The 12,780-nt window shown below is 39.7% G+C and overlaps 2 protein-coding genes across 2 annotated transcripts in view; both read left to right on the top strand.

Annotated features, from left to right (window-relative positions):
• Positions 1-467: 467 nt before the first annotated feature.
• On the top strand, positions 468-5,524 carry psma5 (proteasome 20S subunit alpha 5). The gene is made up of 10 exons (XM_008409282.2): positions 468-562; positions 859-902; positions 1,322-1,388; positions 1,504-1,630; positions 2,922-2,989; positions 3,075-3,182; positions 3,286-3,344; positions 3,455-3,557; positions 4,995-5,081; positions 5,162-5,524. The coding sequence occupies exons 2-10, from the start codon at positions 874-876 to the stop codon at positions 5,237-5,239; spliced, it is 726 nt and encodes a 241-aa protein (XP_008407504.1). The 5' UTR covers positions 468-562; positions 859-873; the 3' UTR covers positions 5,240-5,524.
• A 1,308-nt stretch (positions 5,525-6,832) lies between these two features.
• Positions 6,833-12,780, top strand: part of LOC103464892 (sortilin-like) — a 22,940-nt gene continuing 16,992 nt past the window's right edge. Inside the window, exon 1 of the mRNA XM_008409283.2 lies at positions 6,833-7,170. Coding sequence (XP_008407505.1) covers positions 6,940-7,170 — 231 coding nt within the window. The 5' untranslated portion in view covers positions 6,833-6,939. The remainder of the gene's footprint in view (positions 7,171-12,780) is intronic.

Here is a 12,780-nt window from a genome sequence, read left to right as displayed (position 1 = left end):
TAAATAATAAATAAAAACATAATATGCACAGAGGCATTTTATTCTTACAAATGTACATGTCTGAAATAAAAAAAAAATATTTCAAGCTATACACTCTTCCCTGTTGATAGACTATCTTTTTCTTGTTGTTTTTGTTGTTTTAATCAGTGAGCTTCTAATCGTCTATACCCTTTTCTGCGGAACACAATTTCTACCATGGGTGGCAAATAATTCTATTCTATTCTATTCTATTCTATTCTATTCTATTCTATTCTATTCTATTCTATTCTTTGATTTTATTGTGTTCAATGCTATGTGTAACAAATTCAAATGATTAATTTCTAATTCATCGTTTCAAAATTAGCGCCGATGCGTGTCAGGCTACAGCCGACACACTATAAATTTTACATAACCTGAAGACTGACTCAATGTGTAAGCATTTAAATCACTTTTAAATCAGTAAAATGTGTAAGTGAACACCGGAACTTTTGTTTGTGCCTTGCTGACGTCCGGTACTGAATTAACGTTGCACCACGAAGCTTCCCCTCAAACAAGCGAACTCATTCAGGCTTTCTGTTTGAAGGTAAACGACCCTCACAAGTTTAGTTAACGTAATGAGATTCATCGGTTGCCGCAGAAGTACTTATTTGAACACAATTAAACTGAGTTATTTTTTATGTTTGGCATGTTTTATGAATTGTAGGCATTAGTTCCGTTTGATGCCTGCGCTCGGTAGCTAACACGCTTGCTCACTGCTAACATATCAGCCGCTTTGTCGAGCGAATTCAAAACCAGAAGCTTCACTATATAATTTTCACTGATCTTTAATTACCTTTATGGATTAAATGTGCTTAATAAATGCATAATATATGTTCGCAGGCTGAACGTTTAAAGATGTTTTTGACCAGATCGGAATATGACAGGTAAGCGCTGCACAAACTGCTTTGTCATTTATTGAGAGTGTCTCAGTTGTAAACTAAAAACAAATAAAAGGGCTGTGGTGCTAAGTTTAGCTTTTTTATATACACATATGGGTAGGCAGCATGACGAAACAAAAACACCCAAAAGGGATTTATTCGTTTGATTCATGTTGAGCTTTGCTGTTTTGGTAGTTAGCTAACAGCTAACTATCCTGTTATAGGTGAAAGAAAAGTTACTTTCACTTTCGTTATAGAATTTTTGATCTTCCTTTTAAATTTGACTGTGGATACATAATTATTATGTTATGGGTTTACAATTGTTTTGACAAAACACCATTGTAGTTAAACACATGGTTTATGAAAACTATAAATTAAGCTTAAATTGTTAACAATTACTAAATGAATCTTTTTTTTTTTTCCAGAGGTGTAAACACATTCTCACCAGAAGGAAGATTGTTCCAAGTTGAATATGCCATAGAGGCAATCAAAGTGAGTACTTGATGCATAGTTTTTGGCTTGACCAGAATGGCTTCATTTTGATCAAGTCCTTAGACTGGACATTAGTTACTTAAAGTCAAGCTCACTGCCGATTTTGTCCTCTCAGCTTGGCTCCACCGCCATCGGTATTCAGACATCAGAGGGAGTGTGTCTGGCTGTGGAGAAGAGGATCACCTCTCCACTCATGGAGCCCAACAGCATTGAGAAGATCGTGGAGATCGATAGTCACATCGGTATAAATATATAATTTAGTGGTCTAACTGCTTGGTTATTTTTGAAAACACTTCTGACCTTTCAAGATCCCTGACAATATTCTACAACAAAATATCAAACTGCAGTACGCAGAGAGTGTTTATTTGAAGAGTAGTTAGGCAAGCCGATTGTACAGTAGCACAAGTGGAGGAGGAGGACATGAAGGTGTATTACTGCTGTGCTGAAAATTAGAAAGATGTAGAGGTGTGTGGTAATGGAAATATTAGACTAAAACAGCATATTGAAGTCAATGTCGTGTGTTGAAGGAAGCAAAAAAGAAGTCAGAGGATGAGAGTGAATGCTCGGGCAGCTGCGTTTTGTTTCAATTGAAGTTTGTGTTTGTTGTAACCGGAGCAGATGAAAGAGTTGGCAGATAAGCATGTTGACACGACCGGCTAACGTTACATGAATGGGCATAAGATAATGTGACTGACACGCTTCTTCTAAAATTTAAGATGCTGTCAAAAATTAAGCCTTGAGCTCCTAGCTTGGGAAGGAGGAGAGATTAGACAATTTGCGACATAAAGATAATTACTGAACCAAAACAGAACCGCGGCGTGAGAGGGGGAGAGCGGAACTGGTTGTGTAGAAGATGTGACGAGCCAGTGATGCCAACCGATTCTGAAAAGTCTCATGAGAAGTTGTAACCTGGCTCGTAAAGCACAAGTGTTTGAACACAGACTCTAAAATAATGACGAATTTGATTTAACACGCTTGTTTAACCACGTTGATCTTCATTCAGTGGACATAAAAGTCATTGCACGGCCATCTGTTTATTACCCACTTAACTTTTTATTGTGTTACATTAAGAGTTAAAATTGCTACTTTAAAAAAAATCAAGCATTCTTCTGGTAAAATTCTATTAATCTGTATCAAGAGCTTGTAAACGGATCCTCAGTTGCTGCTGTAAGGATCCAGATGTGATTTTTTTTTTTTTTTTTTGTCTTTTCATTCAACTTAAAGGTGAAGAGATTATGACTTTGTGATTTGTCTTTAAAATGTGTGTTTGGTTAAAATAAGAGAACTCGGTGGGAGGTATAAACCTAATAATTTTTTAAGCCAAAGTACATTTTTATTGATAACAATAAGTTTTAATGTTTTTACACTGAATTAGAGTGACATTTTAATTCAGCATCTCATAACTGCTATAACTCTTGCTTTTTAATATTCCACCAAGTAATACTGTATAAGTTCGATACGGTTTTCTGTTGCAATGGTGAAAGCAAGCAAGAATATTCATCCTCCAATTTCCCTTGTTTTTCTGAACTCCAGGTTGTGCCATGAGTGGTCTAATAGCCGATGCCAAGACTCTGATCGACAAAGCAAGAGTGGAAACGCAGGTATGCATTTTGAGCTCCGGCATAAGTTCAGCGGGAGTCTCAGCGTGGGGTTTGTATGCTGTTAGCTTGTTTATGTCTATTGCAGAACCACTGGTTCACCTACAATGAGACGATGACGGTGGAAAGCGTGACTCAGGCCGTGTCCAACCTGGCGCTGCAGTTCGGAGAGGAGGACGCCGACCCCGGGGCCATGGTCAGTCACCTTAACCATCTCCGGATCTTCTTCATCAGGTGCAGATGAACAAAGCAGTACAAGACGTATTCAACTTGTGTTTTTTCCTTTGTGTTTTGTTCAGAGCCGACCCTTCGGCGTTGCATTATTGTTTGGGGGAGTGGATGAAAAAGGACCCCAGCTGTAAGTGCTGATGCTTTTGCAGCCATTGATCATTTTAACATGAGTCTCTTTATATAACTTTGTTTGCACTTCATTTCTCTCTCTTTTTCTCTCTCTCCCTTGAAATGCAGGTACCACATGGACCCTTCAGGAACCTTTGTGCAGTGTGACGCCCGGGCTATCGGCTCTGCATCAGAGGGAGCACAAAGCTCTCTGCAAGAGGTTTACCACAAGGTACTGGGAACGTTTTCCTTCCTGTTTTTTAAGTCGTCTTGCATCCTCATACGAGCGAAACGCTAAAAATCCCAATATGTTTTTTTTTTTTTTTAAATGCTTGTGGTGGTAATGAAACATTTCCACTGAACTTTTCTACATTTTGTTTGTGGTCCAGCCTTGACCACAAACTTTCACAGTTTTGTTGTGATTTTATGTGACAGGCCAACACAAAGTAGCACATAACTTTGTGGCAGAAATAACAACACAGATGGCATTCAAAATGCTTGAAACATCTAAAAACTATGATCAAGTCCTGACTCACTGGCCTCAGTTTCCATCTAGCAAAGTACTGTCCATCTTTGTGTAAAATGTAAATTGTTGTTGTGCAAAATCAAGAAAATAAATAATTTCCATACTACTGGTTAAAAAATGGCGATGATTGTATAAATTGCCATTAATCTTCATTTTGCAGGCAGTTTGCTCGTAGGCGTCTTACCACAGGCCTGATATGATAACAATATGCAGAGCATGAAATGCCTGCTTGAAATATAGTATCCTATCAAATATTGTGTTATAGCAGTCCTTTGCTATAACAGTAACACACATGCTGATACGGTGGAGACGACTGTGATTTGATATCTTGTCTCAAAGAGCTTCATCTCACGGTTTCCCGAGGACATCATACCAACACATTCCATCAAAACCAGGTCATCCATTTAAACAGATGAAATGTTGAGGTTCAGATTAATCTAAAGAAGCAGAGAAGCGGCCTGAGATAATTATGGCGGATAGGTAGAAATCCATAATTCAGCTGGTTGAATCTGTAGTCTTCATGGAAGAGCGGCTGGAAGAAAGACATTGTTGACTGAAAGCCAAAAAAAAAAAAAGGTCTCATTTACAGTTTGCTACAGGCCATGTCCAGCACAGCAAAGTTGTGAAAGATGTTACTCTGGTCAGACGAGATCAAAAATCAAACTTTTTGGGCTACACTGTAAAGACTGCAGAAAGATTGAGGCTGCATATCATCCTAACCCACCAGGCCCACTGTGAAGTTTGGTGATGGCAACATCATGTAAAGATGCTTTTCTTTAGCCGATCTGGTCAGAGTTGATTTTAAGGTGGATGGAGCTAATTACAGAACAATTTAACTGCAGAAGACTTTAGAGGTTGGTGAACCGTCAGAGAGGGCAGCGGTCCTAAACATCAATTATTCACTACTTTTATGTGTCACACAAAGTTCCAGTAAAATACTTCTTGCGGTATTTTACACGGTTAGTGGGTGCGAATACATTTTGTTTATTGTTTGTATATTTAGTCCATGAGAGGGGTTGATTTAAGCCTTCTGATTATTAAATCTTCTGCATTTTGACACAGAATATTTAAATCTTCAGTGGCGACGTTCCGCTGTATGCAAGCTTTAGTTGCTGACCAGTGAAGCTTTTTCTTCTCCCGCAGTCCATGACATTAAAAGACGCCATCAAGTCCTCTCTGACCATCCTGAAGCAGGTGATGGAGGAGAAGCTCAACGCCACCAATATTGAGGTTTGTTCCTGAATCCAAAGCTCAGTTACTTTGCTGTGATGTTGGCCACTGTCTGAGCCCACTTTGTTTGTCTCTTTCAGCTGGCCACAGTAGAGCCCGGCAAGACCTTCCACATGTACACCAAAGAGGAGCTGGAGGACGTAATCAAGGACATCTAGAGTTTAGGGCTCTTGGTGGGAGTTCTGGGCTGAAAAGAAAGGGCACATTGGTGTCGCTACGTAACCACAACTTTCCAACCCACCTGCAGCATTCAGAGTTTCTTTTAGGAGGTTTCTATTTGTAATGTGCTAAATTGCCTCTTGTGTAAACAGTGTGTGATCACCTCTTTCCAGGAGCGTGACCAGCACTTACAGCTGAATGAGGGGAGGGGGGTAAACGTGGGGTCGGGAGGGATATCTTTTGTTACGGATCAATACTATAATAAAAATTGTTGTATTCAGAAAGTGGCTGACTTTTTTGTTGTTGTCGTTTCAAGCAGCAGGGATTAAATTAACACGTTTAATTTGATTAAATACGAAGCAGTGGTTAATAGGTGATGTAGGTGTTGTAATAAAGTCAGTGCTCAGACATACAACATTTATTAGGATTCCCATTAGCAGTCGCTTTGACAAAGGCTGCTCTTCCTAATGTCCAAGTCATTGATCTATTGCCAAGAGCTACAGTTCTGTTTGTGCCCAAACTTCATACTAATTCTGCTAGTTGCTAGTAGCTTCAAAGTTATCTGTTCAGATAAAATTAAAATTAGGCAAGGGCTTGTTTAGGATTCCCATCAAATGATAACATTTTCAATGGCTACTTTATCTCTATGTCATGTTAAAGAGTGACAATGTTCACCACGGGGCTGGGGAAAGTCAAATGAAACATCAGTGATGCTTTCTTCCCCCAGGCTGTCTGGTTAACATCCCCAAAGTGTCCAGATCAATACCCACTAATTATTTGACCACGTGTGGTGGAACATTTTATTTATTTCAGGCTAGTATCTCATGACTGTTTACAAACTTGTCTTTCTCTTTAAAAAAAAAAAAACCTCAACTTATTTCTCAACAAATGTCAAAATATATTTGGGTGTGTGTGTTCAAGTTGGTAGTTATGGTAACCAAGGTTGAAACAAGAATTAGAACTTTTTAATAGAGATAGAAAATGATCATTTTATGCCTATTGGATTGGTTTGATCTTATATTTGTGGATATTAATTGACAACAAATGTCATTTCTACACTCCAAGACGTCTCGGTGCTTAGAGGTGGTATTTGTTGAATAAGGTCAGCTTAATTCAAATTGGAACATAAACAAATGAATGTATTGAAATATCCCTTATTATTTTGCAGAGAACAATTTTCTTATTTGCTTCAGATTCATACATCAAATCCATATGTGCTGGAATTGTCTGCTTATTTTTTAAACATCTTATCATAATCTACCTAAAGAAAAAATATTGAACACACTCTCATTTACATGAGAGTGTGTTCCAATGATTCATAAACTTATTTTCCACTCGCCAGTTTGATAGTAGAAATATTCATGTTGTGTAATCTCATTTCTTCTGGCCCTTTATAGTTTCTTGGAACGCCAACAGATTCACAGAATAAATCCTTCAATGAAGGTTATTTGCGGGCTTTCCACCAGGGGGCAGTGTAACGCTAAAAAACAAATCTTCACTCTAGTCGAGCTCTCGTCCAATTAGATTGCAGGTTTTTCTGGGCCTAACCAATCCCGCGCGGCGGTGGATGGGCCGTTATTAAGAATGCTTTCGGAGATGAGGGGCGGGGGGAACATGTGAAGAAGCCAAGTGGTGGGACAGCGGAGTTTGCTCGCAGTGTCCCAGGCTGTGCGGTGCCAGTTTTTGTTTTGTAACCGTAATGATCGTCTGCATTTTGGCGCTCGGGTTGTTTTCGTCTGCGCTGGGCAGACATCTGCAGGATGGAAGCGACTTGTCCCGGGTCAGGAGGCTGCACGGAGAGCCCGGTGATGCTGAGGTGCGACATAGCTTGGAGAGGACGGAGCTGTCGAGGCGCAGCGCTGGACTGAATGAGCAGACATGCACGGCTTTGCGTGGAGTGGAATCCGCGCTGCAAAACAGCACCAGCACCGTAAGTGACTGCAAACCAGCAGGGATCGGGTTATTATCGCCGAATAAGTAAAAAGAATCTGGTTAAACAGTTGGTGAAGTCACGCAAATGCACCGAGCTTCTCCTAAATCACTTGTAACAAGCTTGTAAACTCTCTGGTTAGACAGCCTGTTGCTACTTTAAGAGACTGGTGAATCGGTACAATGTGAATTCATCAGTTTCGTCGCTGGGATTATGTACCAAAAATATGATGGAAAGGAAATATTTTTTTTTGAACAAAGTCCTGTTTCTAGTCAGTTTATTTAAAGTTGTGTGATATCGAGTAACAATCTTAGCTGCACCTGTCAGATATAAAATGTTCAGTACTGTCATTTCTAACCATTTTATTTACCACAACTACAACATCATTGTCTTGCAAAGATAATCACACTTCTTGAATTTTTCCACATTCCCTCGTACCCACAAACGTAATGGTGTTTTGTTGGCACCTTATGTGATGGCTCAACAAAATGTACAATTGTGAAGTGGAAGGAAAATGTATAAATAGTGCCCATCTGTGTGTCATTTAATTGCAGGATAGATGCTGTGGTTTTGTGAAGACCTCGGAGGTTTGTTAGAGACCAATAAAGAACATAATAACGACCGAGGATCACAGTTTACAGGATAAGCTGGCGAGATGCTTGAAGGAAGCAGCGTTTTAATCAATCACATAAAGAATGAACCACAGGAGAATTTGTTAATAGGGCAATTGTTAATTGCTCGTTTTTGCAAATGTGGAGAGAAGAAAAACATTGTTTAAAGAAAGTCGTGAGAAAGGCCTGTTCACTCCACAAGTCGTTCAGGTCACACAGGCAACTTCTGGCCAGACGAGACCAAACTAGAACATCTTGGCCAAAATGTGTGAAAAAAAAAAGCACATGCAAAAATGCTGCGTGGACATTTCTCTGAACACACCATCCCCACAGTGAAACTCGGCAGCATCAGAGGATGTTTATCTTTTGCACTGACAATCCTGGGTAAGCAGGATAGGATATTGTTGCTGGGAAGGTAGGTGGAGCAAGAACATATAGTGGACACTAGCCTTTATGTGCACTGGATGGGAAGAGTTGGAGGTGTAAGAGCAACAAAGTGCGGTTACACAAAAGGAGGCTCAATACGAATGCACACCACACTCTTCAGTTATTAGTAAAACATTTTCAATTTTGTAGGCCTGTCACACAAAATCATTGAAGTTGGGTGGGTGTAACTTGATGAAATGAAGAAAAAACATCATACTTTAGCAAAATGCTTATTTTTTTCCTGACTGATCCCAGTAATGGCCGGTGCAGTTTAGGAGGAAAGAAGAGTCATTTCCAAGTGGACATTCTTTTAACAAGCAGAATCAAATCTGATTTGGCCACACGAAGAGACGCAGAGCCTGCTTGGACAGAGAAACTGTAATTTGAAGAGTAATTTTTACCCAGAGCTGTCAGACAAATGTAGTGGAGAGAAATAGCTGAAAAAGTCCCGTTTAGACAGGGAGATAAATGAAGCAGAAAACCCACAAAACAACAAAAGCGAGAACATGAATTCGTCAAACCAACTCGAGTTAGAATTCGGAATACTTCTTATATTTAGAAATACTTCTCTCTTAGGTTTCTTGAAGTTTTAAAGGAAATAAAAAAATCAGGAAGAGGCACTTTGCAACACAAATGATTCCAGTTTATATACAGAAATATATGTTCATATCCGTTAGATCATATCGTGCTGATTTAATCTTAATTACATATATTCCAATTTGAGCTTATCTATAAAACAGTGGAGTCAAGTTCAGTTTATAATGGCATTAATTTTGCGTCATGATCACCATGCACGTGGAAACAGTAGAAAGGAAAACATCCCTCTAACAGGCGAGTTAAAGGGGAGATGGATGCTCGACACTCAGCGTATAAACTATAACTTAAATGATTCCTTTTAAAATAGTTACTGAATAACTCGACTAATAATTTAGCCGGTGCACAAACTGATGGATGTGGCTTTTAGCCGGTGTGCACGAAGTTGATAGGAAACCAGAAAAAAAAAACAGGCATTAGGAGGCAAGAGAAGTTGGTGTTCAATGCAGGAAACATGAGTATCCTGGACAGAATTAATGTTGATACATTTTCTGTCATAGTCTTTGTCTAATCGATTTAGACAAATGTAGGTCGTCAGTTCGGGTCACTTTCAGTAACTCCGCTGACGCAGGTTGGAGCGAGGATCTAATCTGCAGTTTTAGCAAACTGTCGATTTTTAGGATATTAAATCTCAGGGCATCAGTGAAGTTTTTTTTTCTCTTTTTCTCGATTTCACACATATCAAAGCTTAACATGTAACCGTAGTCTTGCTTGGAGCGATATTTTTTGAAATGTATCTCCTATTGGTTCAGTTTTCTCCCATTCCTTTATCCTTAAGCAGACAACAATCTGTTTTCGCCGCGTCACTGCCGTAATCGAGGGCACGATAAGGGGAATGCGCAGCAATAATAACTTTATCCGAAGCTGTATGAGGTCTCACAGCTCAGTTTTCGTTCTGTTGTGTGTGAAATGGCAGATGTTACATCATTCCTGCGGTTCAAACACCTGGGTTAACTTCTGAGCATGAAACCGATTCAGCGTGCTCACAGAGATCAGGCTCTCGGCTCCTCAGGGCCTCTGGAACCCTCCCAGACATTCCCCTTTTTTTTTTTCTTCTTTTTTTTTTGTTGTTTGCTGAGCTTGATCCGATCTTCTCTGCCGACCAACGTCTGGTCTGTGGTCATCAGATCTGCCGTATAGATTACTGTTTGCACCAGCAGGTACCCTCACCTGGTTCTGCCTCTTGCTCATTTTCCGCAGCTTAGACCCTGATAAATTGCTCTCCGTGTTTTGACAGCCAGCCCAAACTCTGGAGTGTTTATTTGAGATTTATTTCGCTGACTCTCACAGGTTTCAAGCTAGCCGGTTGTGTTTTCGTTCCGTCTTCTTGTTTTGGGCTCCATCCTGCTCTCTGGTTCTTTGGCAACAACAACAAAAAAAAAGAAAAACAGAAAAAGAAAATACAATCTGTATTTACTGAGCGAAGGATAGCTGGGTCACAGCAGAAAAGGAGCAGATGATGTTCCACAAGGGAAGTAGAGGGAGAAAGACCTGGACAGCAAGGGTCTGTAATTATAATTTTATTTATTTTTATTCCATCAAAGGTAGATTAAAATTACAAGAATTATTTTCATTTGTAAAAACATGATTTGTTATTAAGGCATGTGAACTTTTTTCATGGAGAATAATACACTCTTATGGAGCTCAAAAACCTTTTTTTCTTTTTCAGTAGATCAATTATGCTTCATTACAACGGGTCTCAAAAGTTTACTCAACACTCCTAGATGCCAGATTTTTGTGTCTTAAAAAAAAGACGACTGTGCTGCTTAGTCATTTCATTTTCCACCTTCAATTTGACAAATGCAATTTTTTTCCTAAAGTAATTTGCCGATATGACTGGACATCCCAGTCTTAATCCATAGTGTTCAATGGCATGGCTTTTGCTGTCTGCTGTAGCGGTTAGGAAGACTTTGAACTGATGCTGAACTGATGCGGAGCGGAGCTGCGCCATGAAGCTACAAACATTGAATAGAAGAAGAGCTGCAATCGGTACAGTTGCAGTCAAGCATGGTTTAATGTTACACAATACAGTTTTACCAAGTTGCTCAAAGTCTAAACTGGTATTGTTGTGGATTTAAGGTGTAAAGTTTACCTTCGACCAAACGCCCCCCAAAGGCATCCCAGCGCCCCCCTTTTGTAAAAATGTCCGCCAGCGCCCCCTGGGGGGCGGTACCGCCCACGTTGAGAACCGCTACTTTAGACAAACATCTAATAGAATAGAAGACTAATTGAGTAAATATAAAAAGTTGCTACATTCATTTAATTTAACTCATCAACTAAGTAATCTCTCTTTAAAACCCTCAACAAGACGGATGTTTCTAACATTTTTAACAATCAGAATTTAAATAATCACTAGAAAAACCTCTCGATCAGCTGTTGAAAAGATCTTCTGTAAAAACCTTGTTTAAAATGTTTAACAACTTCACAATGATCTGATACATTCAATATAACATTTCAGTGCAGATTGCAGGCAATTTTTTCTAAATATTTTTTTGGTTCATCTTGCTAAACAAGAAATTAACTATCTTATCTACAATCATGAAGCCCTTTTATMCCCAAGACTCCTGAATGACGCAAGACAAGAACTTCTAGGTTTTGGACCTCAATAAAATGATGTATAAGTGTAGGGCTGGATCGCTCTTCTGCTTTTGTTTCTTATGTTTCGTAAAATAGCCACAGCATTAAATTGTCTGTGAAAATGTATAAAAATAAATATTAATAAGTCACAGACATTTCCTAGCACTGTGCAATGATTAATACATGAATAATCCTAATGAATTAATAGTAATTAAAAATAATAGTGGATAAAAGGCTTCAGAACATTTATACCACAGCAGGTATGGAAAACCACAAAAGCAAAAATTWAATCATATACAAATCTATTAATCTCTTCATGTTAAATAAATAAAAATTATAATGTTTTATTTAAATATTTATGHCAGCTTGAGTCATGCAGAGCTGAGCTGATCATTTCCATAGCAACGATCAGCCGCAAGGCGTTGCACCAGAACTCCAGTGAGCTCACTGATGAGGTCATAGRTGACATTATGTACATCACAGTAGATCAAAGATGTTCTAATGCTTGAATGCTGGAATCTCTAAGCGTCAGTCAGGATTCAGACATTTCTACATTTCTTGGAGTTTCATATTTGTGTAAAGCAACAATGTTCAGTTTTGCAACGGCGCTTGTTCCCCTGATATTCCCAGTTGGTTGGGGCATCGGATATGCCGTGACGACTGGGATGAAGAAAGTGTGCGATCGTTTTTTTCCAGGTAAGGACTGCAACGAAGAAAATGATCAGGATGAAGAGGACGATCTGTTTTGGAAAGGATTTCCATCCAGTTCCAAAGAACGAACCGACCCGGATGGGGAGGTTTGTTCTGAAAAGGTGCTGGATGTTGGGACCTCGGACTCCATCTCGTCCTCTGAACGAGACAGTACAGAGGATGATGGTACTGTCTCTGGACAAACCGACCCGGCTGGGGAGGTTTGTTCAGAAACRATGGTACAACGTGAGGGTGAGAMTRCAGTCGCAGAAAAATCTAACCCGGCTGGGGAAGATTKGTCTGCGGCTGATCTCGCAGCCAAAGCTGTGGCTGAAGTGACAGCCAAAGCTTTGGTTTCGCTGGTCCCATCCTTACAGGAGAGTCCTCTGAAGGCCACTTTCTCAGGGTCCTTTGAAATACAACGTTCCCCAGGCGGGGAACGTTGTATTTCAGAACACAACAGAGTTGCTTGTTTGTTCAAAAAACCTGCTCTAAATGTAAATATCTCTGTTGCTGTCGAGGTTTCCTGTTTCCCTAACGTTAATTCAGTAGATAGCGTTGGCTCAGATCTGCCAGATGTAGGGACGACATCTGCAGGACCAGGACAAGCGGAGGAGAACTTCTTCAAGTTCTCCAATGAGCTCCAGAACAGCTGGGTGAACGCTGCATTCCAGAGCGTCCTAAACTTGAGCGTCACCAAGCGGTGTCTCGC

This window comes from Poecilia reticulata, linkage group LG5 (genome assembly GCF_000633615.1).
Source record: "Poecilia reticulata strain Guanapo linkage group LG5, Guppy_female_1.0+MT, whole genome shotgun sequence".
In the NCBI taxonomy this organism is placed as follows: Eukaryota; Metazoa; Chordata; class Actinopteri; order Cyprinodontiformes; family Poeciliidae; genus Poecilia; species Poecilia reticulata.
The sequence above is the reverse complement of the archived record's forward strand: the minus strand, read 5'-3'. Positions and strand labels throughout refer to the sequence as shown.

Excerpts from the sequence above, each read along its gene's own strand:
- psma5 (XM_008409282.2), top strand. The coding sequence starts at position 874 with ATGTTTTTGACCAGATCGGAATATGACAG. Across the intron at positions 1,631-2,921 it reads GGAGATCGATAGTCACATCG|GTTGTGCCATGAGTGGTCTA; the intron begins GTATAAATATAT and ends TCTGAACTCCAG. Across the intron at positions 3,558-4,994 it reads TGCAAGAGGTTTACCACAAG|TCCATGACATTAAAAGACGC; the intron begins GTACTGGGAACG and ends CTTCTCCCGCAG.